General features: G+C 42.1%; 1 protein-coding gene across 2 annotated transcripts; it reads left to right on the top strand.

Annotated features, from left to right (window-relative positions):
- Positions 1-276: 276 nt before the first annotated feature.
- Trim16 (tripartite motif containing 16) lies at positions 277-26,990 on the top strand. 2 transcript variants are annotated; one of them, XM_005338866.5, is made up of 7 exons: positions 277-878; positions 6,519-7,767; positions 14,855-14,950; positions 19,631-19,864; positions 22,091-22,256; positions 22,749-22,844; positions 26,093-26,990. In XM_005338866.5, the coding sequence occupies exons 2-7, from the start codon at positions 7,267-7,269 to the stop codon at positions 26,674-26,676; spliced, it is 1,677 nt and encodes a 558-aa protein (XP_005338923.2). In that variant the 5' UTR covers positions 277-878; positions 6,519-7,266; the 3' UTR covers positions 26,677-26,990. The 2 variants fall into 2 exon arrangements, with proteins under 2 accessions (XP_005338923.2, XP_077899043.1); XM_078042917.1 differs by lacking the exon at positions 277-878 and having other exon boundaries at positions 6,339-7,767.
- Positions 26,991-27,577: the final 587 nt, after the last annotated feature.

Below are 27,577 nucleotides of genomic sequence, written 5' to 3'. Positions count from 1 at the left end.
TTCCAGAGTATAATATTTATTTGGGAATAACAAAGCATTTGAGGGAACACACATGCCATAGTAAACTGTGAGGATATTCAAGGAGGTTGAGGCAAAGGGAAGTTTTGAAAGGTAAAAAGGGAGAAATTTACTTAAGTAACTTTGAACAAAATTTACTGGTCTTGGAAACCTGAGGCAGGAGTTGGCATCAGCTCATTGGTGAAGGTACCCTTGCTGGGAAAGTGTGCTATCCAGAGCATCTTGTCTCAGTTATTACAAAGTTTATTACATATAAGTTTTGGCCTGGTGCTGTGGCATATGCCTGTAATCCCAGTGAGTTGGGAAGCTGAGGCAGGATGATTGCAAGTTTAAGCCCAGCCTGGGCAACGTAGCAAGATCCTGTCTCAAAACAAAACACAAAAAGAACGGGGTGAAGTTCAGTGATAGAGTACTTACTTAGCATCCACAAGCTCTAGGTTCATTCCCCAGTATTGCAAAGATATATTTTGTTTCAGAAATCTGTGCCTAAATTATAGGCAGGCAAATCATAGGGTGCATGTAGAACTAAAAGGAAAGTCCCTGAAATAGTACTTATCTCACACAGGCAGACATAAGCTCTCTTTCTTTATTACTTTCCAGCTCTAATTTTGACTGGGTCTGGCAAGAACATTCTCATATTCATATCATCAACAAATACAAAACAAAAATGTTTATCATCTCACAATTTATTTGAGTCAAGAATCTGAGCGCCATGGAGTTGCCAACCCAAATGCTTTTAAGCCATAAAGAAATGTATGGAAAGTGGATCAACCTGATTCTGCAGCTCAATGATGTCATCATTAAGGACATGGTCCTTACAGCCTCTGCTTGGCTGTTCACTGTGAAGACCTCTACCTAAGGTCAGTTCCTAGATCCCAGGGTGGTTGTCCATATTCAGAGGAGAAAGAAGCTGGTTTCCCAAGTGTCTCTCTTGAGAGTTAAGAACATTACAGCAGACTTCTCATATGATGGATCTAAATTAATATAGACTTGCCCATCTCTGAGGCAGGATTGCACAGAGTACAATTTAAATATTTGGGACTTACAGACAGAAATATGTCTTGAGTAGCAACAAAACAGGAAGATCCCTGTATCCCAAGGCAAGAGGAAGAGTTCTGTATGTTAAAGTAGACAAAGATGGGTTGTGACCAACCAGAATGCATCTGGTCTCTTTTCAAAAGATACCCTCTGAGCATCAGTCACCAGCATGACACAGTTGACTATCATCTTAACAACTTTAATTATCCTATAGGGTTTTGGATGTGTACCAGGTTCACCTGGTGGGCAAAATTGTGGTTACAACCAAGATGGCTATAGTTATGTCAAGCTGGATCCCAGTGGTTTCTTTTGAGCAGACTTGGTATCACATATTCTTTCTGAGTTTATGCATGAGAGGAATGATGTCCTCTCATCCTAAAAGACATGTACAATTCCTCCACCCAGACAATCAGGGAACAGAAATACAGAGCACTCTTTATCCATCTGGTTTTTCAACAGTAAAGCAGACGTAGAAACCATTTGAGCAAATGGGTGTCCCCGGGGGAAGTAAAATTAAGAATTGAGCTTTAAGGACTCCTGAAACTTAAGAGATCCCTGGAGGATTTTGGTGAGGCAGATAGTGTATTGTTTATACAGAAAATGATGTATTGTTCGCAGAACCTGACCACAAACAGTCCCTGAAGGGAGGGGCACATTTTGGGTCCAGAATGAAAAAGTCTTTTTCCTTCCTTTGAACAATGTTCTGAGTTTATAGTCTCTACTTATTGTTGAAAAACATGTCTGGGTTTTCTTAATTATAGATGTTGAGGAGAGTAGATATTTCTGAGATTCTTTCCTACTTCAAAGGTCTGTACCTCACTAGTAAAAACAAGAAGTCCCTTACCTTCACTTTGTACCCTGATGTTGCATAAAGACATCTGTCCCTAGGCCCACCTGTGTGCCCAGCACGGCTGACCTGTCCTGGCTCTTTGGCCTGCTGAGCTGCTGAGGCACATCTCTCTTAGCATGTTAGTGGCTGTCACACCCTGGCTGATATGAGATAATTGTACCCTTTAGGAAGGTGTGTACAGCTTCCTGGAATGTGTGGTATCCTAACAAACAGCTAGATTTTGACTAGGGGCTGGACAACTGCCCAAGTGTTAGAAAACATGCACTGTCAAGACAACAGCTGGTTTAGAGCCAAACTTGAAAATCATGTTCTGTCTTAGGACAAGAGAGAACATTTGTTACATATTTTAAGAGATTTATTTCATTTATTACATGTGGGTTCTTGTGCTATTTTGGTCAAAACCTAAAAAGATAACTAAGTTTAATTTCTGTAATTACTTTGGGATATATTATGCCATATTTTGTAGTATTGTTAAAAGGGTTGATATGGTGATTCAACAAAGCACAGTTCAAATATTCCAACTATTTTGCCCCATAAAATGTCATGGCCTTGTGTTCCGAATTTATAACCACCAGTTGGAGAATGTGGTCAAATTCCTGAGTCCTTTATTTCCAGGGCATTGCAGGCTCTCCAGTAAGTTCCTGGGTGGTACAGTAGCTAATTCTGGCCTTGTAAGCTTGGGTGGTTTGAGAAGAGGGCATCAAGGCTGTACCTGTGCCTTGTGGCCACATCTCATTGGTAGTTAAATAGGAACCTGGAGGTAACCCAGGACTAGATCTTTTGTAGCTTAGGGAGGAAATGACCCTGTTGCATTTCCTTAGATGGTGGATGCCCATAGCTGAAGACGTTGTTCTTCATCCTGTGGCAGGCATCCTTTGGGCTCTTTGCTATGTGTTGAGCAAGACAGGCCTTATCCTCTTTCCTGTGGAGTGGGCAGTCTTGCCTTCTGAACTCATATATATATCCTCCTGTCTTTGCAAAGGGAAAGCATGTATGTTGCCCTGGGATGCCTCCTCTTTCCTGTGGAGTTCAGTCACTACCCCCATAAAGGAATATCATATTTTGAGTTTAAGAGCAATGATCCCTAAAGTCTTTAATGCTCTTCTGTTCTCTCCATTTTTTCCCATTGTTTTGCCAGCAATATCTAATTACTAAAGCAATTCAAGAAACTGATTTCTTAAATTAGAAGAAAAGTAGGGCTAGAGACCAGTTTGCTGATAGTGACCCCAGGCCAGGGGTCCACAGGGTCTACCCCCAAAGGTTAGCTAGTAAAGTACTGGGCTGGTTCCCAGAAGAATGATGCAACTTCACTCTCGGTGGCTCTCAGACTGGGATTTTACCAGAAAAATTGCAAAGTGAATTTGAACAACTGACTCAGAAGTAACTCTTTAAGACACCCTCACTCCTACTACTATTAGTTTTATTTTATATATGATAGGACAAGTTCAGAAAAAGGAAAAAGACACAGTCTAGATGAAGTACAACATCTTCAATTAATCAAATTCAGTATTATGACCTATTTATTTTTCTCAGTCTGATGAACTGTTTTTTCTTAATTTCTGCAGTATGATGGATAAATATTATCTATGTTTGTGAATCACAGCTCTGCATGACTCAGGAGAATCACATATGGGGAAAAAATTCCAAGGAGATTTTTAAATTTGTGATGCTGGGGATGAAACCCAGGACCTAGCATGCTAGGCAAGGGCTCTACCACTGACCTACGCATCCAACTGAGACAGGGATAATGGAAAGGTAGTCAGCACAGATAATAAATGATTGGGTAGGAAAGATGGGGGCTAATTATCAATTCAAAGAAAAGGAAATAGAGTTGCTAAAGCTAACCTCCAGATAGCACCACCCCTCACCCCTTGTTAAAACCTCCAGGGGAGGGGAAGGACGAAGGATCCCATTTCCCAGCATAAGCAATTACCCTCTGAGTGGCTCTTTTTCTGCTTTGGGGCAGGAAAGAAATAAGGTGGGGGTTGTATGAAAAAGCGAGACCGTCCCCCCACACTCTCTTGGGTACCAGCTATTCTTCTCTGGAGGAGACTACTATCTCTATTCTATCTTTTACATAAAATTTGTTTTCTGTACTTGCCTCAGCATTTCTCAGGTGTTTAATCTTCAATACCCTGGAATGAGGACCTGATGCTGATTCCAAGACCAGTATCACAACTCTCTAGGAGAGTTTCAAAGAGACAGACCAAAGGATTGGTATACCCAAGAACCATCCTACGTGTCCAAAAATGGATGAATGGATAAAGAAATATGGTTTATATATACAGTGAAGTTTTATTCATCCATAAATAAGAATGAAACTATGCCATTTGCAATAAAAGGGATGGAACTTGAGAGTATTATGTTAAGCAAAAGAAGCCAAACTCATAAAGTCAAGAGTGGTATGTTTTTCTCATATGTGGAAGATAGAGAAGAAAAAGGAAAAGAAATGTGTGTATGGGGGGGTCTCATGAAAATGAAGGAGAGACCAATAGGCTAGAGGAAAGTGACCAGGGGTAGGCAGGAGGGGAGAGAAAGGAGAAAACTGGGTAATGATATTGACCAAGTTATAGTGTTCTATTGTACATGGATATAACATAATAATATGTAACAATAAATCTCACTATTGTGTATAATGATAATGCACCAATGAAAGATATGGGAAGGAAAAGACCTTTTCTCAGAAAATGTTAGCATTAGTGTGATCTAAAGGTGGAGTTTTGGCCCTCTGATATCAAAAGATCAGACACCTGTGCAGCCACAAGTGAAGAGTCTATGGTTTCAATAAAAGCAGTCTTCAAGTCCCAGAAAAGTAACCTAGGTAACCATGATCATCATGACCCACTTGTCAGGGGTATTATCTTTTTTTTTTTTTTTTTACTACATCAGAGTCATCACATCCATGTTTCCCTTCCTCCAACCCAGAAAGTGCTCTCAAAGACACTGAGGTTCCACTGGCTCTGGACTTGCCCTTTCCTCTGGGATCCTGGGGCCCTGTTTATTAGGAAGCCACAACGATTCTCAGCACATGGTATGGCCCTGCTCAGATCCCAGGAGAATCCAGGCATTGTTTCTACTTGTAGTCCATCATGACCCACAACACAATGCCTGGTCACTTGAATCCAGAGTCCTCTATGCAACACAGACGGCCCTGCACCCTGCTCAAGACACATCCTCCAATCAGCAACAGAAACTACCAGGCACAGGGCCTTGGCACACACTGGCCTGCAAAGACCTGAGGCAGGAGGGGACCCTCAGGCTGGGTGGGACCCATGACCCTAGATCCTGGGATCACAGCTGCCCACTGACATGGACAGACAGTTCATGTGCATAGTCACCCTGACTTTCACTCAGAGTCCAATTGAGACCCTGCAGACTTGGCAGTGGACTTGGTATACCCAGGAGTGAGGCTGAACTGCACCCATTGAAAATGATGGTGTTCAGAGAAAGACAAATTTTTTAAGATTTCACTTATCTCAGATTCCCAATAATCAGCTTCATAAAAACATAAAGTAGAAGTCTTAGGCCTGGGGAGGGGAGTCGAATTCAGTATTGATGGCAAGAGTATGTCCATGTGAGTTCTGGAGATGCATGGTGGCAATGGCTAGGCAACAACACAAATATGCTTAATGACATTCAACTAAGTGTGCACTTCGAAAATGGTTCAGTTACAAAATAGGTGTTTGGTGTAGACAACCACAATGTAAATATCAGGTAGATTGCTGATTGACTCTCTTGGCATTGTTCGTGTTGTGATGGCAGAATACAAGAGACTAGGTAATTTTTAGCATGGATTTTATTTCTCAAACTTGGGAGGCTGGAAGACCAAGATCAGGGACCAACTTCTGAGAACATTTTTGTTGTGTCCTCCTGGAGAAGCAGGTGAAACAGGGACAAGGGCTGCTTTGAAAAGCCCTTTCCCATGGAAGGAGACTCCATGGCCTAAGCACATCTTCAAGTTCCCACCCAGTAACACATCATAATGCAGAGACAAAATAGAATAACATCCCCTGCTCCCCAGAACATCCAAACTTCTTGGCATGACTCAATTTCTGCAAGATTTCACAAGTCATGATTTTGGATAAGACAAGAGTTAAGCTTAACACATGGAGAGAAGGTTTCCTTCTCTGCTCCTGCTTGTAGTGTTGGATGTGGCCTTACAAGCCATACTGAAGTTCTGCACAACATCTCCAACTGCCCACCTACCACATCCCCAGGGGGCTGACTCACACTCAAGTCCTGAAGACTCTCAAGTCCAGAAATCAGAAATGTCACAGGAAATCCAAGGGGAATTTGTTCACAGACTACCGAAAACACCACAGTCCACACATGCTCAAGTCTCACAAAAATGACAGAGTAATTTCATCTAAACACTGCATATCTTCTACCTGTATCACTTCCATTATCACTAGATGACTTCTGACACCTAATACAATGAAATGGCAGTGTCATTCTCTGTAATACTGTAAGATCCAGGAAACAATGATGAGAGAAGTATCTGTCCATAGAGACACAACTTCTTTCCTGATAGTTTTGATTTCCAGCTGGTGGGGACCATGCATGCAGAAGAATGGGTGCAGAGCCAACTGCACTTTCTTGCTTTGCATTACAGGAGGAAATACTGCAGCCAAGAGGAGGGCTTCTAGGAGCTGATATCCTTCAAGTCAACATGTGGACACATTTGTCCGAGGTATTATCTACAGCACAGCTAGTGGGAGACGAATAATATGTTGCTCAGCTTTGTGGCTTTCCAAAATTAGTGATTTTTAAAGTCAACTAAAAGCAAGTATCTTGAAACAAGCCAGGTGGTTTGTGGTTTGATGTGGGAAATCCCGCAGTCTTTTGCCTGCTAAGCAAGTACTCTACCACTGAGCTATGCCCCAGTCTAAGTCAGAGGGCTCATTTGGTTTTTCCATGAGTTTCTGCTAGCTGCCTCATGCCCAGTTCTGAGATGTGAAAACACTCAAAGCCACACAGGCTTACGACAGAGCTTAGGAATCTCCAGTGATTCTAGAGCAGCCACAGACACACATGGTCTTCTGCAGAGCCTATGGGGGACGAATGATTCACCTAACAATAGAAGTTTCAGGGTTGGACTTGAGGAGGGGTATGAGCTAGCAAGGAGACTTTCTGAGCCAGTCCTGAGCCCGAGTAATCTAGCCGCCTTGTCACTGCTACTGGCTGCCATCCAAGCCTGAAGTGCAGTTATGAGTAACTGAGCTTCCTCCTGGAGGCAGTAAACAGTTAAAATCTTGAGGCAGCTGTAATCATGTAGGCGTGGTTCTCTGGGCTGACTTGGGCTGCCCAGATCCTGGGCCAAGGGGCAGAGGAACGCCAGCTTAGGCGGCAGAGCCTCCAGGATGACTGAACTGGATCTGATGGCCCCAGGGCCATTGCCTGGCGTCACTGCTCACCCTGTGGCCCCTCTCAGCTCAGATTCTGGGTCTGTCAGCCCCACAGAAGAAGAGGACTTGGGCTCCCCCGGGAGAGCTGTGGAGGAGACAGAGGGAGAGGGCAGCTCCTCTGCAGAGTCAGGGGCACCCGGTGAAGATGGGGAGGAGGACATACTGTGTGACTTCTGCCTTGGAACCAGCAAGGTGAAGGCAGTGAAGTCCTGTCTCACCTGCATGGTGAATTACTGTGAGGAGCACCTGCGTCCTCATCAGGAGAACAGTAAGCTGCACAGCCACCAGCTGACTGAGCCATCAAAGGACCGAGACCTACCTACCTGCTCTGCCCACCACAGCCCTCTGGTTGCCTTCTGCTGCAGTGACCAGCAGTGCATTTGCCAGGAATGTGGCCAGGATGAACACAAGGACCACACTACAGTCTCCCTGGATGCTGCCCGCAGAGATAAGGAGGTGAGTGCTTGGGGTCTGTCCAGCTGGGACAGGGCAGTGGGACATGGTGCTCGCCTGGGGAAGCCCAGCCACACCACAATCCTTTGCTCTGCTGATGTCACTTCTGTGCTCTGTATGTACAGAAAAAGGAAATTAGCCATAGCTCCTGGCTGTTCGTGCAGCATAAGAATCTGTTGCCCTTGGATTTGAAAAATGAAGTAGGTCACTCTGTCCTCTCCTTGTCTCCCTGTTGTCGTGCTACCTCTGTGTCTGTCTCTGCTTCTCTCTGCATTTCCTGCTGTTTTTCATGTAGCTTGTAGAAGTTGTGGGGCTCAGAGGAGATGTTTCTCTCTGGAGGGAATTACATGGCACGTATACTGTTAATTAATAAAACACCCACCTTGGCGGAAATTCAAGAGAAAAGTATAAATCTTTCCCCTAATTTTTCTTTTTCCCTTTATCCTAAACAAAGACTAGTGAAAAGTGTCCTGCTAGAGATAATCAGTGTGAAATCCAAGAGCTTGAAAAAATGCTAAGGTAATAGAATTTGACACTCAGGTCTGGGTGTAATGTCAAGAATGGGTTAACTTACGGAAAATGAAAGTTCCTCACCAGGTAGAGTATCAGAAGGAACTAAGAATACTGTGCTGAGAGCCTGTAATTTTACTTCTATCAGATAAAGGCATTAATTGTGAAATATCTAACTTACCTTTGTCTTAAAGCTGAGGACCTAGAGAAATCCTTGGGAATTGATTCAGCAAGTTTATATGCTCTGTTTCTCCCACGTTGACTTTCCATGAGCACTTTTTCTTACTTTTTTTTTTTCCTGTAGGGAAGTACAGTTGACTTTTGTCCCACATTTCTTATATTCATACCTGCCCCAACTTCCCAAATGCATGGCTGGCATGTTTACAGTAATTTCTTGGCAAATGCTCCTGGGCAGTAAAGGAAAGAGGTTTCTGGGAAAGAGGGTTTGCACACTAGGGCACCCCCTCTATATCTATCCCTAGACACATATTTTATCTAGTGCTGGTGGGAGTTGTTTTGGAGAGCTCTGAATTCCACTTGTCAGTGAGTCACTGCTTCCGGCCTGGGAAGTCATTTAATTGTTTCCAGTGTTTCCTGTGACCAAGGATGTCAGACTAAGAGAGAGAGAGCAACAAATATACACATCAAAGGAAAAATCTCCACATAGTTAAGGAAAATAGTCTTCACTGAGTATTGTCAAAATACTGAGTATTTTTTAAAATGAATTTTTGTGGCTCTTCTCATCCAATTCTCAAATAACTGTGAGGTGAAAACTCTTATTATCTCCACCACATTTGTCTCAGTTCATACAGTTGACTAAGTGATGCAGTGAGGCATGGAAGTTTCTGGAAAGCCATCCTACTGGAGGGACATGAAGGAAGGACTCCAAAATTACAACAGTGTAACTTTACCTTATTGATATGTTTTACTCCAAAAACTGGCCATACATATGGTAGAGATTTTAAGACAAAGTGTATTGTTATTCCCTTTGGGTATAATATAGGAGTTTTATTCTATTTACTTATTTTGGTACCAGGGATTGAACCTAGGGGCACTTAACCACTGAGCCATATTCCCAGCCCTTTTTTATATTTTATTAGGGAAAGGGTCTTGCTGAGTTGCTGAGGCTGGGTTTGAACTCAAGATCCTCCTGCCTCAGCCTCCTGAGCTGCTGGGATTACAGGCTTGAGCCAATGCCTGGCTGGAATTTTATTATTTTATTAACTGGAAAATGATAGACGGAGTTGTTAAATAACAATATTACCCAAATCGATTTTAGTGGGAAGAGAGGTCTCTAGCCCATCCCCAATCCCTGTATTTGCCTCCTCTTAACTGTACTTTGTTTCCTTCAGAAATGTTCTATGCCTGGTACAACACGGATACAATATAAATGTTAAATGTATGGCATCTAGAATGCCACAGAGACTTAGGGTGATAGAAATTTGAGCAGGAGAGCTGGGCAGAACTCCAAATGCAGATATCCTAGGAAAGAGCTGGGTAAAGTAAAATAAAGGCAATTGGGTGAGGGGCTCTAAGGTAGTCTGTGGGCTGAAAAGCAGTCATGGCTGTAGTTACAGTGTGGCAGCCCTGTAACACAGATCCCCCTGCTTTCTGGTCTGCTACCGAGATCCTATGTCCTTTCTACCCTGTGTCCTCATTTTCAGCTTGGAGAGCAAATTTACTCTGTGAGTGCAGCTACATTCTATGCAATTCCACCAAATCTTAGGAACAAAGGATTTCTTACAAGGAGCCCAAGCAAACAGCCCAGAAGACATGGGACCTTGATGTCTTAAGAAGCTTAAGCTTCTAGCTCCACTGTGATTGTTTTGAAAGAATTATCAGTTATCATTAAGGCTCCCCAACCTAGGGTTCCTTTCAGCTAGCCCAAGCCTACTGCAGTTACTCTCTGAAGGTCACTTTGGAGTGGGCTAATCATTATTCAGGCAGGCATTGTGTACAGGAAATTGTAATGGCAGGTTCATCTAGGGGGACAGAAAGCACTGAGATCTTGCTGGGGATCTACAGAGTGATTGACATTTCTCAGCTGCCAAGTTAGCTTTTTCTGAAGTTCCTGTGGTTAGCAATATCTAGACCATTGGGCAAAACCTGTGGGCTTTGAGAGGTGGATGTTCTTTGATGATGATGTTTTCTATCCTGCTGGGATTTGAGAGCCCAGCTATACCTAGTGGGGACTTCAGCCCTTCCCTTTGCCCCCACACCCATTTCCTCTTCAAAGCAGCTGGTCTTGTCTGGCTCCTGCTAACTCCTCTCATTGCTGAATCTCAAACTTGGCACCATGGAAATGAGACCCCATGTTTATGAGAAGCAGGGTAAAATTTGGACTCCTGTGACTACCTTTCCTGTCTATTCTGTCCCGTGGGGTTCTTTCCTGTTCTTCATGCTTATCATACATTATGAAGTCTGTGGCTAAGTGCTAAGCTGCCCAGTCCACAACCTCCCAGAGTTGGGAATCTAGTCAGGAAGCCAGGGCACATACCATGGCTTCACAGAGTGCTAAAGGGCTGGCACATTGCAAGTGCTGCATGTTCAAAGGAGGCAGCCATTGCTGGGAATGTTAGGGTAGGGTTCTCGAAGGAGAAGATATGAGTTGAGCTTGGCCTTAGATCTTTGGAGACCCCACTTGTACCGGGCCACTACCTTCAACCTCAGTTTTGGTTCTAGAAAATTCAGGACTGGATGCTGACCATGGTCACAGTCTCCATGTAGAGTAAGAGCCAAGTATCAGAGAGCCAAAAGTCTTTGTGCTTACTTGGGAGTAGTTAGTCAGCATTGTTCAGAGTCTGATTGCTGGTAGCCAGTAGGTGGTTAATAATAATATGCAGGCACTCAGGATGAAAATTTCTTTTAGAAATTGTAAAGAAGGCCTTGGATTCAGTATATGTAACTTGGTCTTTCTTTCTTCCCTCCTACCCCCAACTTTTTCCGAGAATGAGGATGGAACCTCTACCTTTGAGCTATATCCCCAGCCATATATATATAGATATATAGATATATAGATATAGATTTTAAATTTTGAGACAGGGTATTTCTAAGTTGCCTGGGCTAGCCTCAAATTTGTGATCCTTTTGCTTCAGCCTCCCACACTGCTGGGATTGTGTGTGTGCCACCGTGCTTGATGTAACTTGATTTTTCATAAGTAGCCTACCAGGCTATAAGCCTTCCAAGGACAGATAGGGAGTGTTTCAGTTGACTGAATTGGCATGCAATAGGTCCTGATCAATTAACTGAGGAATGGCATCAATATCCAGGTAAAATTCTCGTGATTACAAAGATAAGTCTCAAGAGCACTAACCTCACATGGTTGGAAATACAAGAGAACTGACTTCATCTGGAATTTTTTTCTCTCTTCTCATTTTCTCAGTTCTTCCTCTTTCATCTCTAACCTATCCCCAGCCACCAAGCTTTGGATTTCCCTTTGCTCTGTAGACAGAAGAAGGAAATATTCAGTCAATATATTTCTGTGACCTTGTACCAGAGGAGAATCTAAATGATTTGACAAGATTATACAGCCAGCAAGAAACAAGTCTGCAGACCCCAAATATTGTGCCTTTTGTACATTTTTCCAATACCTTGATGAAGCGTGCAGGTCTCTTTGTGCCCTTTGCTAGAAGGTCATCTATGCTCATAGGTACCACTGTTCTGCACTTGGGTAGGGTATGGGCAGGGCCCACCCTGGCCATGTGTGCATGGCTGATCTTGGGAAACCTCAGAGTCTGAGACAACCCATCATTTTCTAGGAACAGGAATAACTGGATATACGAATCTCCCAACTGGCCCCACCTTTTGTGGTAATTGGGAGTGCCTTCCCTTGGAGTGACTCACTCAGAGAGATTCTGGTTCAGTACTTAGCAGCCCTTTTCTCCTTTTATGGTAGTCTGCAGACAGAGGAGAAGCCCCTCTTTGGATATCTGGGTGTCTCCTTAGAACATGACTGGGAACAACTGCTTTAACTCACGTTGCTACTATTAAGGTGCCATGTTGTATGAGCTGGTTGCTAGGGTGTGATCTGTTATGTCTTTCAATTCTTTCAAACAAACAGTTCATGTTCTTCCCCTTTCTTCTAGAATGGGTCACTATATAAGATTCTAGGATTTCCCCCAATAGGCCAGACCCTTGACTCTTTCTCATTCTCTACTACTAGGCATTAGGTTACAGGTATTGGGGTGAGAAGCCATGGGGCTCCCTAGAGACTGGTCAAAGGTTACCAGCCTTCTGCAGAGTGTACTTGTGAAGTGACTGCTCTACCTGCAGCTGTGTTCCCCACTAGGGAGCCTGGAACCCCCAGGCTTCCTTGGAAGAATTAATTTATGCACTTCATTTATGCACTTTGAGGTCTGTTGGGGCATAATGACTCACAGCTTTAAATGCAGACAGAAGCTATTAAAAATACTGAAAGCTGCTTATTATTTATTATTATTATTACTTCTTTTTGCTATCTCATGCCCTTGTGGAAGCAGGGAAGTGACAGGGCCTTGGAAGTTGGCAAAGTCTTAGATTTTTCTGTCAGACAGACTTTCTGGCAGAAGTTGTTTAGGGAGTCCCAGGAGGCAAGGTCAAGGCAGGCAAACACTTGCACTTGCTTTGGCTGGAGTGGCAGTGGGGCTGTGGTAAGGGGAGGGAGGGAGGATTTGGGAGAGGGTTTGGAGTGGCAAGGGCTGGCTCTACCTGCCTCTACTTGCCTCCAGGAGCAAACATAGAGTATGAAGGGAAATCAGCCATAGTAGTAAGATGGATGATAATGAGGAGGAGGAGGATCTCAAAGACAACCACTGACATTTAGGGTGCACTTTCAACATGCTTGGTACTGTACCAAGCTCTTATTATACTTGATCTTAGCCAAAAGGCAAGAAGCAATCCAAGTTCTTATTAACATACATTATCTTATTTAATTCATTATCTTACAATCTTAGGAAGCAGGCACTTTATTTATCTCCATTTCATAGAATGAAGATATGAAAATTTAGAGGCATTAAGTTCTGAAATAATAATAAATACATGCTTGATCTTTGGCCACATTTCTTGACACATATATAGCTCTTAAAACCCTTGCAAGGCTGGGGATGTGGCTCAACGATAGAATGCTTGCCTGGGATGCATGGTCTGGGTTCATTCTTTTATTCTTTTCTTTCCTTTCTTTTCTCAGGGGTGCTTAACCACTGAGTCACATCCCCAGTACTTTTTATCTTCTATTTTGAGACAGGGTCTCACTGAGTTGCTTAGGGCCTGGCTAAGTTGCTGAGGCTGGATTCGAACTGGAAATCCTCCTGCTTCAGCCTCCAGGGCCACTGGGATTACAGGTGTGTGCCATGGAGCCTGGCCTAAGGAATCTCTGAAGTGATCTGTGTCTTTTGTATGCTAATGAGATGACTGCTGGCTGGAGCTCCTGGACAGCCTGTGGATGGGGACAACTTGCTAAGGGAACCCACCACTTGGTTAGGCGTTTGGGACTTTCAGCCCCATCTCCCAACCTCTGGGGAAGGAAAGGGGCTGAAGGTTGAGTTGTTAACTGGCCATGAATTTCATCAATTGTGTCTCTATATATTAAAGTGTGCATAAAAACCTAAGGAACAGAGTTCTGAGAGCTTCCATATTGTTGAACATGTAAGTGCCTAAAGAAGACATGGAAGCTCTGTGCTTCTTCCCATATGCCTTGCCCCATGCATCTTCCATCTATATGACTTGTATTCTTTCATAATAAACAGGTAACGTAAGTAAAATGTTTCCTTAATTTATGAGCCATTCTAGCAAATAACTGAACCTGAGAAGCAGGTGGTGGAACCTCTGATTTCTAGCTGGTTGGTCAGAGGCAGGGGTCACCATCTGGACTTGGATTGGTATCTGAAGTGGTGGTAGGGGGTTACAGTCTTATGGGACCTGATCATGTGGATCTGACATGATCAGAATTAACTCAGAATTGAATTAAATTGAAGAAAACCCAGCTAGTATGTGAGAACTGCTGCATGTGGGGAAAACACACACACACACACACACACACACACACACACACACACACACATTTTGGTCATAAAGTTTTCTGTGTTGAGTGTGAGTATAAGGAAAAAATGTCTTTTTCATGCATAATTAAATTTTTCCAAAGTTTCTGCTGCTAAATAAAGGAGCTGGACTCCCTACCTGGCTGTCTGGCTCCAAGGCTCACTCACTCTCCTTGTTAGGCTGTTCTGGGGGTCAGAAGGTCTAGACTCAACTACACTAATGAGCTGCTAACCTTGGGTAAATGGTTCAATTTTATCATCTACATAATGGAGATAATAATTTTTACCTATTATGGGTATAGTAAGCATGATAAGAGGTGATCTAGCACTGTATGAACCAGGTACATTTTAGCTAGTTTGTGCTGAGTTCAGCCCCAGAACAGCCCTGGCATACAGCCCATGCTTCACACCTCTAGGCTGGCTTCTGAGATCAGCTTCAGAGGTCAAACTTTCCCTTTCATGGAAGAAAGGCAGGGACCTAAGGAATGAAAAGCGCCATTGCCCTTGTGGACTTTTGAGTACAACTGGGCCCCTTCCTTCTTAACTCTCTCCTTTCTGTTTCTCAGGCTGAACTTCGGTACACCCAGTTAGACTTGGAGCAGAAACTCAAGTTGAACGAAAATGCCATTGCCAGGCTTCAAGCCAATCACAAGTCTGTTTTGGTAAGATGGGTGTGGGTCACCTGTTATATTTCAGCATGTCTGGCTGCTGCTTCAGGGTCAGTCAGGCTATAGGGGGTTGTGGGACATGGGTTGTAGGTCCAGTGGGGTTTTTCTGCTAGGAGAATTGTAGGTATAGTTGGCTAAACTATGAGGCAGCCTCACCTTGATGTCAGGATTTGTTATGAAGTTTGCTTAAGTTTTAAAGCTGGCGAGTGGTTTGCTTTTTAATATTATAGAGTAGAACCAAGATTAGTCATGGTATAACAGCATTATTTTTATATGTGCATTCTTGATCAGCAGAAAAGTGTATGAATGTGCCTGTGTATATAGAAGGGAGGTATTTAGTTAGAGCTCTAGGAATTATAAAAAATCTTGGCTTCTTCCATCAAGGGAGGATGTTCTGAATGTGTGTTACCAGTCTGATGTCCTGGCATCCAGAAAAAAAGATTTTAGAACTGCGGGATAAATGGATGTACTTGATAAGGCCAATGGTGTACCAGGCTGCTTGGCTTTAGTTTCTCTAGAAGTGGCTACTTTCCAAATAGACTCTATAAGTGGACCCAAGCAATTCTACAAATAGCTTTTATTGGTGGCAAGCCAATAACCACTACTTAGAAAAGATTGCTGAACACTTACTCTATGACAATGAGTCAGCAGTATCATTTCATATGCTGAGAATGAATAATTTCATCCATCTATCCATCCACCTACCTATCCATTCATTCATCCATCCTTGCATTCATTTATTTACCCATAAATCCACTCACTTGCCTACTTAAATACATGTCCATCCATCTGTCTACCTATCCATTCATCCACTCATCCATCATCCACCCACCTAATGTAATACATATATCCATTTTAACTTAATTTCTACCTCTTTATTTTAAATAATTGTATACCTTTATTTATTATCTATTTATCTATTTATTTATTTATTTATTTGTATATGGTCCTGAGGATTGAACCCAGCACTTTGCACATGCTAGGCAAGCGCTCTACTGCTGAGTCACAACCCCAGCCCATAATTTCCACTTCTTTTTTTTTTTTTTTTTTAAAGAGAGAGTGAGAGAGAGAGGGGGACAGAGAGAGAGAGAGAGAGAGAGAGAGAGAGAGAGAGAATTTTAACATTTATTTATTTTTTCTTAGTTCTTGGCGGACACAACATCTTTGTTGGTATGTGGTGCTGCTGAGGATCGAACCCGGGCCGCACGCATGCTAGGCGAGCGCGCTACCGCTTGAGCCACATCCCCAGCCCCATAATTTCCACTTCTTATGTTTATAACTAATTAGTTGCTGAAGAATGAAACCTCTTTCTTGCCCACAATATTTTATTAAAGGAAGAAAAATAATTACTCCTTTAAATCCTTATAAACCTTCAGAGACAGTTGATTTTCAGGATTCAAATGACTTAGAAAATCACATTTTAGCTTTTTTCTGGCTTTTCAACGTTTAGACACTTTGATCCCTATTCAGTTCTCATAATGGTATGGTAACCAGGGGAGGTAATTTTACAATGACCTTCATGCACAAGGGATGTGATAAGGCTTGTCTGGGGTCCCTTAGATTGGTGGGACAGGAGAACCTGGGAATGTTGCTCTTTCAACCTAAGAATGACTCATACACTGATAGGCATGTGCACCATCCTCAAATATAAAGCACTAACTGTTGACTACTTCGATATGTTTGTAGCCCCTCCTATCTGCACTATTTATTTGTCATCATTTGGGTAGTAAATAATATCCTTCATACATTCCATTTACGTGGAAAGAAGAAGTATTTCTCAATGGGAAGGTTTAGGAAGGAGAGGCTACAGTAGGAGCCATTCACCAATATCATTCAAAGCACCCTTTGCACTATCTCTCCTCATTGGTGGCAGGGAAGGGATGTGGATCATGAATTTTGTCTTCAGATTTATGCCTCTTAGCTCACAGTATGGTACCTCTATGAGGAACCTATATGTTGGAATTATAGAGAGTAAATGGATTTGGATTCTCTACCCATCTCATGTGACTACCCATATCTAGTCCTCCTCCTGTTTTATGGTAGTGATCAGGAGTAGGCAGGGCAGGGAGCCTCTGCTGATCTCTATGATTCATGGAGTCTGGATACCTGAGCCTGATAGGGTTGGAAGGGCAGTAAGCCAGGGATCCAGAACATGTTCCTTAATGTGGAGCTTGGGTAAGACATCAACAGCTATCCCACCCCTCCTCCACAAAAGGTAATGAGTAATCTCACCTCTCTTCTAAGGTAGATTTCTCCATCTTTGCTTTCATATTTATAATATGAAGACATATTTTGACATTCAGATTTAAATCCAGTTATGATTAATTGTCTCAGAATTCACAGTATTTATAATGACAAGGAGGCAACATCTGTAAACTCTTGCTTCATAAACTGCTGAGTAGGTTTGGCATCTTGTTTTGGTCACCTGCTCAATGACAGCCTCTGTATTTAGTCCATTAGGGGTAGAGGTGGTGCTCCTGACCTAGTGCCCACAGTGACCAAAGGGCTAAGACCTGTTCCCTTTCCAAACTGAGAGGGCATCAGTTTAATATGCTAATGAGATGACTGCTGGCTGGAGCTCCTGGACAGCCTGCTGCCCTTCCTTCTCCCCAGAGTGAGGCTCAGCCTGAACATCCCAGAGCTCCAAAGGGACCCTGAACAATAGATTTCCTCTGAGTTTCCTAAACTACCTCTGGTGCTACCCTTGCTTCTCAATACAGCCATCTGTCTGAAGCCTTTTCTTGGTTTGGGCTTGAGGAATTTAGAGAAAATCTGCCATCTAGTCTCTTCTTCCTCCTACCAGCTGTGCCCAGCTGCCCTAGCCTAATAAGCCAACAAGTGATAGCAACGTTGGCATAAAAATGAGAATGGAGGGAGTGTCTACGAACCTTTTCCCCTCTTCCAGGAACAATCCCAATTGCTTCCTTTTCCCTGCTTATTCCTCCTTGGCCACTGGATCAAAGGCTGATCAGAGACCATGAATTCTCTTGGGATTACATTCCTGAGTCTTGGTCTGAGGCAGGGTCCCCAGCTGACCGAAGTCCTCCTACCTGATATCATTTTTTCTTTTTCTCATTTTCCTTCAAACGTCCAGGATCCCACATGTCCTGGTGCTGAGGGCCATTACCAAGTAGGAATGACGCATCGAAATTTCCTTGCCAAGCGTACCCCATGCTGCTTAGAGGACATTCGATGGGACATTGCATGCATGCTTTAATAAGGTGACCTTGCTCAAGGACTAAGGCAGATCCCGGTTTAGAGCTGATCAGGTTTGAGGAAGTAACCGGCTCCTTGAGTTTAAGGCGTTGCCAGTTTAAGATAATGGGTTTTAGGGAAGTTAGAGGTTGAAGATTATTGCTGGGATTAGGGTGTTCCTGTTGCTTGTTCCCGTTGAGTTCTCGTGAGATTAAAATGGGATTTGGAGAGAGCCTCGTGGAGTAGGTGAATTGTGCGGGAAACGGCAGAACGCGATTGCCCCTGGACCTGTGTGGAGGTGGTGTGAGAGCTGGAATAAAGAATTGCTGTTTGAATCTACAAAGCTGTGTGGTGGCTCATGATTCTGGTGCCAAGCATTGACCTTGGCATCCTGGGACCACAGGCCCTTGTTTTCTGATTTCTTCTCTTATTGAGTTTCACTTTTTGGGTCTGAGTCTTATTCTCCCTGCCTTCCAGGATAGAGAGGTGCCCCTGCAGCACCCATCCTAAGTTTTGGCTCCCTTTAGAGACCTGGCACTTACCCTTGGGACCAGGAATAGAAAACAGCACCTGGAGGGGATACTCAGAAGATCTCAGATGGGATAGGATGGTGGGGACAATGGGAGAGACTTGAGATAGGTAGGGAATGGACTTTGGGTTGTGGGGTTGGGTCAGGGAATATCCAAGATCTATGAAATTTAAGAGCATTGTACAGTATGTGCAGATGCAGAGGGAGCTGTCTACATACTTAAGAACTATTAAAGAGAAGAAGACAGCATTTAGAACTCAGATTGATGTTGTAAATGTGCTAGTAATTGAAGGCATTCAGAAGTGATGTTCATGAAAGAGTTCCACAAGCATGCATGTCAACATGCAAACCCTTAATATTGATTTTGTCTTATAGTTTGATTGCAGAATTCTATTTTGCATTGATAATGCTCATCCTGTAATTGCTTTAAACATTTCTTGGGGACTGTGTGCTTTGCAGAGACACCATGATCTTAGATGTGCTTTTGGCTCAGACTGTTCAGTGATCATTTTAACCAGGTGTAATAAAATGCTGAGAAAGCTGATTCACACTATCTATTTGTGCAAAAAGGTCAAGTTATTCATTTACCTCTTGAAGTACCCTATCAAATATACTGAATACAGACATTTCTCTTGTAGAAAAAATTGGTTTCATAAACTTGATTAACAGACCCAGACTGTCAGAGCTTAAAGAAATCCCACAAGTCACATAGCAATCTCATCAAATGGATAAGGAGACTAAGTTAACAATCAGCAAAGAAGCACTTACATTTCAGGAGAGTAAATCTTTTCTCCAGGAATAAAAGTTTCCTTTTACAGTAGAACGTTGCTCCCTCGTTTATGGGTTTATCAAGTTTGTTTGTTTATTTATTTATATTTTATGTTGAGCTTCCATGAAATTGAATGCCTCACTAATGAATTTTTGAATGCCTTTCACTCCCTCCCTGCCAGGTGTCGGTGTCGGAGGTGAAGGTGGTAGCTGAAGAGCAGTTTGGGGAACTGCTTGCTGCTGTGAGGAAGGCCCAGGCGGATGTGATGCTTTTCTTGGAGGAGAAAGAGCAAGCTGCTCTGAACCAGGCCAATGGCATCAAGACCCACCTGGAGTACAGGAGTGTAGAGATGGAGAAAAGCAAGCAGGAGCTGGAGAGGTTGGCGGCCATCAGCAACACCGTCCTCTTTTTGGAGGTACAGAAATGGGGGGTGGGGCAAGGGAAGAGGTGGAGGTATCCATGCAGCTGTACCACAGAGAATCCTTTTTCTACTAAGCCTGAGGCACATCTATGAATGTGACTGCATTTTAATAAAACCCCATTGGAATCAGAGACACCGGTCTTGATTCAGCAGAGTACAGCAGTGGTAGGGGTAGGAAGGATTGCTCAGAGCAGGGAAGGTCCTAGAAGGTAAGTCATGTTCAAGGTGCAGTATGTTCCAAGTAGAGGGAACAGCATGTGCGAAAGCACAGAAGATTGAGAAAGCATGGCTGGCTTGGGGAACCAAGGCATTTCACAGAGATGGAGCACAGTATGCTGGGCACATAGTGGTGGATGATGAGGCTGGTGGGGCCAAGCAGGCATCTGACTGTGAAGGACTTTGGGAGGGGGAGTGAGGAAGGCAGATGAGTATATTTTATAAAGCACCCTGGCAGTTGTGTGGAAACTTACCTAGCAGGGATGAAACTGGACACCTGCTGTTTTTTCAGACAGAGCTGTGTCTATTGGGTCGTTGAGGACTGCTCAGTAGAGGGAAGGAACTTTCCACTATAATGTATCATTATACATTATGAGATGTGCCTTATGAACCAGATCTAAAGAACATGTCATTTTGCAGGAAAGGAACAGTAGGTTGGGGGTAAATTTCATCATCCTGCATCTATCATAAATAAGCTGTGGAGCTTTTAGTAAGATATTCAACCTCTCTGGGTCTCAAATTTCTCACTTATCCAAATAGAAGATTGGAATAAATAATTTGCAAGTCTTCTTCCAAAAGACAAAATAATTTTTATTGCTTGCATTTTTGAAAAATAAAAATCCTTCTAGGTGCAATAAACTATTTATTGTGAAAAAATTGGGGAAGTACAAAAAATATGAAGGAAAAAAATTACTCATAGTCCCGGTACCCAAAGACAGCCATAGTTAATCTTTTATAGTTAACTCTCATAATAAGTAAAAGAAAGAGAAACATACAAAGAAAGATAGTAAAAATATGAATAGTGTCTCTCTCTTTTTAAAATGTTTTTTAGTTTAAACATGGACACAATATCTTTGTTTATTCATTTTTATATGGTGCTGAGGCTAGAACCCAGTGCCTCACATGTGTGAAGCAAGCACTCTGCCACTGAGCCACAACCCCAGCCCCTGAATAGTGTCTCCTTTTTCATCTGTGTCTCTACTTTTCAATATCAAAACGCAGCAAATGAATATGGATAAAAATTTGATTTTCTGTCACAAGTTTCTTCCAAGATCTCCTGCCCAAAGAGTATAAAAATCGCTTTTTCTTGTTTTCTTTTCTCCTTTTGTAACTTGTTTTTTACATTAAAACTTTAAGATGTATAAGATCTAAAGATCTATTTTAGCATAAGATAACAGTTATTAATTTTGGTAAAAGATAAGTTATTTTTGCCCAAACTGTTAGTCAATTGAAATGACAGTTTATTTATTGAATAATTTATTCTTTCCCCACATTGAGAGAAAATTCTACTTTTATTGAGTATAGTAACCAAATCTTTTTACAATATTGAAATATTTATGTGCCTTCCTATCAACTTTCTGATTTGTACTTTTTCTTCTATTCCTTGGCTCTGTCATAGCCATGTTCATGGTTAAGTGTTCTTCTGCATTCATTCTGCTCTTCAATGCTCATTTGCCTGTGAGTTTTGATAATGTATTATATCTGAAATCAATCTTTCCTGTTTCCCGTGTTGTTTTGGAACTTAAATGACTTAATGTGATCATCTATATGAAAACACTTCAAACTGGAAAGCACAGTAAAAGAATTTTTTATAGAAAAAATTTTTATAGAAAACTACACATTGGACTGAATTGACAAGGTGAAGGTAGCATTCCTGTTTGAGGGATGGTTTGTGGATCTTTAGAATACTGCAACTAGTTCCTCCTGCCCTACCATGGCTAGAATGTTCTCATTCTTATGACTCTCGGTCTCGGCTGTGTATTAGAGCTGTTCATGGATATTAGGTCCCTCTTGATTTTAAAAGCTCATGTTCTCACTTGGTTTTCAAAAGGCCCACTTTTTAAAGTCTAGCAGCATTTAAAAAAGTTATTTTTATGTTTTTTAGACCTGAGATGGACACTATACATACATTTTCTCCTTGAAGTATGTTATCAACTCATTTTAAAGATGCATAAAGGAGAACAATCCAATTTAAGACACAAATTCTTCGTTTCCTTTTTGTAGGATTACTGCAAGTTCAAGAACACGGAAGACACTGCTTTCCCTAGTGTTTACATAGGGCTGAAGGATAAACTGTCAGGCATCCGCAAGGTCATCACAGACTCCACCCTACACTTAATCCAGCTGTTGGAGAACTACAAGGAAAAACTCCAGGAGTTCTCCAAAGAAGGTGAGGAGTTTTCTGGGCCATGGGCTATAATTGTTTTGTCTCTAGGAATGGTCTGTGGGGAAATAGAGAGCCAGGCAAGGAAGAGTAAATTGGGGAATGCTTATTTTCCAAGCCATCCTTTAGCTAGGTCATGTGACTAATGGAACCATATCTTAACTTTATTTTTATAATTATACTTCATGTATGCTTTATTTTATAATTAAGATCTGGAGAAGGTAAGTTAGTCACATTGTGCAGTGGGCTGCATTTCTGCAACTAGCTTCTCACATTGCTGCTGCTTGTGCTAGGAGGTAAAAATTCAAGTCAGTGTGGGATCTTTTTCTGGTGATTGTATCTCATCGGTGAAAGTGGTGTGGTCCATTAAGTGTGTTCCTCGTTAGTAGGCACCAGCCCTCCCTCTCGAGCCCCAGGAAGCTCAGGGAAGGGTGTACTTTTCTTAAGTTCTCTTGACTACCCAAGAAGGTGTGCATTCACAACTCTCTGATTTTCTAGAGGAGTATGACATCAAAACTCAAGTTTCTGCCATCATTCAGCGCAAGTATCGGACCTCAAAACCTGAGCCCAAAACCAGGAAAGAGTTCCTCCAATGTAAGTTGTGAACAGCTTCCCCTTCCCCAGGTGCTGGTGTCAGTGAAATGCTTTGCTCAAGTGAGAACCACCATTTTTCATATAGGATTCATGTTCTTGTAACCTCTTGACTATCCCTAAACAATACACCTTTTAAAATTCAATTAAATAATTATTATTCTGAAATAATTTAAAACTTAGAAAAAAATTGCAAAAATAGGACAAAGAATTCTGTATACCTTCACTCAGTTTTTCTAAACGTTGTATGTAGCTATAATACATTGATCAAAACTAATAAATTAACATTGTTGCAATACTATTAACTAATCCATAGAATTTATTTAGGTTTCATTAATTTTCCACCAATTTTTCTGGTCCAGATTCCAACCTAGTAATACAAATATTTCCATCTCTTTAGTCTTCTCCAGTCTAGGTCAGCCCTCTGTCTCTCTGTGTCTTTAATAATCTTGGCACTTTTAAGAGTTTTGGCCAGATACCAAATGGTTGGTTCACTTTTAAGTCTCGCTTGGCCAGAATTGCACAACACATTGTTTTGTCATTCTAAGAAATCGACGTGTTCTGTTAACATTGTTAAAAGCACTGTATTTTTATTGATTTTTTAAAAAAATAGATGACAGTGGAATACATTACAATTCTTATTGCACATATACAGCACAATTTTTCATATCTCTGGTTATATATAAAGTATGTTGACACCAATTCGTGTCTTCATCCATCTACTTTTTAAAATTTTTTTTTTAATTTTTAGTTGTTGATGGACCTATATTTATTTATTTCATATGGTGCTGAGAATCAAACCCAGTGCTTCCCACATGCTAGGCAACTGCGCTACCACAGAGCCACCACCCCAGCCCCATCATATATGTACTTTGGATAATGATGTCCATCACATTCCACCATCATTGCTAATCCCCTGCCCCCTCCCTTTCCTTCCCACCCCTCTGCCCTACCTAGAGTTTATCTATTCCTCCCATGTTCCCCCTCCCTACCCCACTATGAATCAGCCTCCTTGTATCAAAAAAAACATTCGGCACTTGGTTTTGGGGGGATTGGTTAACTTCACTTAGCATTATCTTCTCCAATGCCATCCATTTACCTGCAAATGCCATGATTTTGTTCTCTTTTATTGCTGAGTAAAATTCCATTGTGTGTATATGCCACATTTTTTTTTATCCATTCATCCACTGAAGGGCATCTAGGTTGGCTCCATAGTTTAGCTATTATGAATTAAAGCGCTATATTTCTAATCAATACTTCATGTTAGAATGAATTCAAGAGCTTGTTGTACAACATGGTGACTATAATTAATCACAATACATTATGAACTAAAAAATTGCTAAGAGAATGGACTTTAAGTATTCTCACCACATACACACACACACACACACACACACACACACACAAGAAAGAAATGCATATGGCATGTTAGGTAGCACGTATGTTAATTAGATGTTAATTAGCTTGGTTTAGCCATTCCACAATATATATATGTATTTTGAAACATTATGTTGAATATTGTAAAGATGTACAATTTATTTTTTTTAGTTGGGCACAATACCTTTATTTTATTTATTTTTATGTGGTATTGAGGATTGAATCCAGAGCCTCACCTGTGCTAGGCGAGCTCTCTACCATTGAGCCACAACCCCAGCCCTAAAGATGTACAATTTTTGTCAACTAAAACAATTAAATTGAAAAATAAAAAACACTCGATGATGGTTAACCAGTTCATCAGATCTCATCTGCTAGCAGAGGAAAGATCACACTGTGTGGCCGATGCTCATTTTTATAACTTCTTTTTGGAACATGCCATTGAACCCTGCTTCTGATTATTTTTTGAGGGTGACCACTGGTGGAGAAACTCATGGACAGCCTTTTTCTCTGGTTTTTACTTATGACGATGACTATCTCCTGTTCTTGCCACAGCTCCTATTTATTTCCCAGGAAATGGTTTCCATGTGGTTTTCTTTGTTCTTTCCTGCTTCCTGACAGAAGCACAGTTATATTTTATAAGCAGACCCATTTTAATAAAAGAACCCAAATACCCTTTATTCTTCTTGTGTGTGTGTGTGTGTGTGTGTGTGTGTGTGTGTGTGTGTGTGTGTGTGGTTCTGAGGATTGAGCTGAGGGGCAGTCAGTTGTAGCCCTTTCTCTTTTAATTTTTGTTTTTTAAATTTTGAGGCAGGGTCTCACTAAGTTTCTTAGACTGGCCTCAAACTTACAATCTTCCTGCCTCCTCAAACACTGGGATTACAGGGATGTACCACTATGCCTGGCTCAAAAATCCTGTATTCATTACATTAAATTAAAATTAAATATATGCTATTATAATTCAGATTCTTCTGCCTTAAAAGTATTTTATACATATTAATTTTTCCCTTTTTTTAAACGTTACTATGAGTATTATTCATAGTATTATCTTTTGAATTATTATGGGCAGCCAGTGAGGAGCCTATGGCACTGGTATAGGTGAGATTTGGTGGTGGCTAACATGGGAGTTGAAGCAGAGGGCTGGAGAGAAGTGTGGAGATCTACAGAATTTTCTGTTGTCTGTGTGGAGGGATGGGGCTTAAGAATAAGGGCAAAAGACATGTCAAGAATGACTTGATTCTGCAACTGTGTGCAGGAAGGTGCTATTATTCTCAGGGATTAGAAATAGAATATATTTGGGGAATTATTTGACAGTTCACCATGCTGATTATTAGTCAAATAGTTTTAAAAATGAGTGAACGTGGGGCTGGGGCTGTGGCTCAGTGGCAGAGCGCTCGCCTTGCACGTGCGAGGCACTGAGTTCGATCCTCAGCACCACATAAAAGCAAACAAATAAAATAAAAGTAGGCTGTTTATCTACAACTACAAAGATTTTTTTTTTAAATGAGTGAAGGTATAGAATGTAGCTATACCCATATCCCCAAACCTTTGCTAACACTGATAGAATAGTGCCAGGCTTTCTTCACAGAATTGTTGAATGAATGAGTAATGAATGAGTTGCTTGATTCACTTCACCAAATAATACAGTGAATGCTGAGCAACTTGAGCTTCAGAAAGGAACTAAGTGGAGTGACTTGTGTTCTCCCTGTTCTGTCTTTATCCTCCTCTTTTCCTAAGGGAATAGCAGCTGGGTCAAGGGACAACAGGGGGTGGGTGTTTTCCCAGACATGCTTTGGAGGCCATCTGGGTTTAAAGCATTCTGTTGGAATCAGCTGTCGTTTCCTGAAACACCCTTCTTGCCTTCTGTGTTTCTTCAGATGCTCACGATATCACATTTGACCCGGACACAGCACATAGGTATCTCCGACTGCAAGAGGACAACCGCAAAGTCACCAACACCACACCCTGGGAACATCCCTATCCAGACCTCCCCAGCAGATTTCTGCACTGGAGGCAGGTGCTGTCCCAACAGAGTCTGTACCTGCACAGGTACTATTTTGAGATAGAGATCTCCGGGGCAGGCACTTACTTTGGCTTGACCTGCAAAGGAATTGACCGGAAAGGGGAGGAACGCAACAGTTGCATTTCCGGGAACAACTTCTCCTGGAGCCTCCATTGGAACGGGAAGGAGTTCACAGCCTGGCACAGTGACACAGAGACCCCCCTCAAAGCTGGCCCTTTCCGGAGGCTTGGGATCTATGTCAACTTCCCGGGAGGGACCCTTTCCTTCTATGGCGTAGAATATGATTCCATGACTCTGGTTCACAAGTTTGACTGCAAATTTTCAGAGCCAGTCTATGCGGCCTTCTGGCTTTCCAAGAAAGAAAATGCCATCCGGATTGTGGATCTGGGAGAGGAACCTGAGAAGCCAGCGCTGTCCTCAGTGGAGCCTGCTTCTTAGGTTCCAGGATCCATATCCCACAGGCCTTTGCTAAAACTATGATGGGACAGCAACTTGCATTGTAAGGGCGACTTGGGGGTCAGGAATATCTGCCAGTGGTAGCTGGTTTTAGAAATCATGTAGGTCTGAGAATGAGAAGTTTGTCCAGCTGTTCTCTTTGCTGCATGTAGCACTGTTCTCTATATGTTTGCAATATTCTAAAGTGCTAAAGTCTCAGGTGAACATCACACTTTGCCCAGAATTGTAATCAGGACTCTTTAGAGTACTAAAATGGTTGTAGAGGAATCATAATAAACTGCAAACTTTGTCGTGTATTTTCTGTGTGCCAGACTCTGTTATGGGACTTCCTATGCATTAACTTGTTTAATCTTCACAGCAGACCCATGGGGTAAATGCTTACATTCTCATTTTTCAAATGGGGGAAAGGTGGTAGGTAGTGTAGTCCAGAGCAGTTCGCTAGCTTGCTCAAGCTCACACTGGTCACCTGATGAGAGGCAGAGCTGGGATTCAAATCTGGGTGGGTGGTTGTTAAACTTTTAACCACCATGATATATGGCATTCTTCATTAGATCATAGACATTATGTATAAGGGAATAAACCACATGATGAACTACACAGCAGAGAAACAGAGTGTCTTAACTCACCTGTTAAGAGTTTACACATCTTTTTTGCATATACCATTTCTTTTAGCCAAAATCTGGCCAAGAGATTACCAGCTCATTCTGGTTTTGGACAGCAAGGATTAGAAGGAATGCCTTAATGGAGTCCAAGCCTTAGTTCCTGTGAACTCTGGGGAGGGACTCCCTCCTCTCTTCTAAAGACACCTGGACTTTGTGAATTTGTCTGATTTCTCATCTGAATGACAGTTCTTCACATATTTGTGGACAGCTCTCATATCCTC

The sequence above is a fragment of the Ictidomys tridecemlineatus genome, chromosome 3 (genome assembly GCF_052094955.1).
Source record: "Ictidomys tridecemlineatus isolate mIctTri1 chromosome 3, mIctTri1.hap1, whole genome shotgun sequence".
NCBI lineage: Eukaryota > Metazoa > Chordata > Mammalia > Rodentia > Sciuridae > Ictidomys > Ictidomys tridecemlineatus.
Note: the sequence above shows the minus strand (reverse complement) of the source record. Positions and strands in the feature narration are given on the sequence as shown.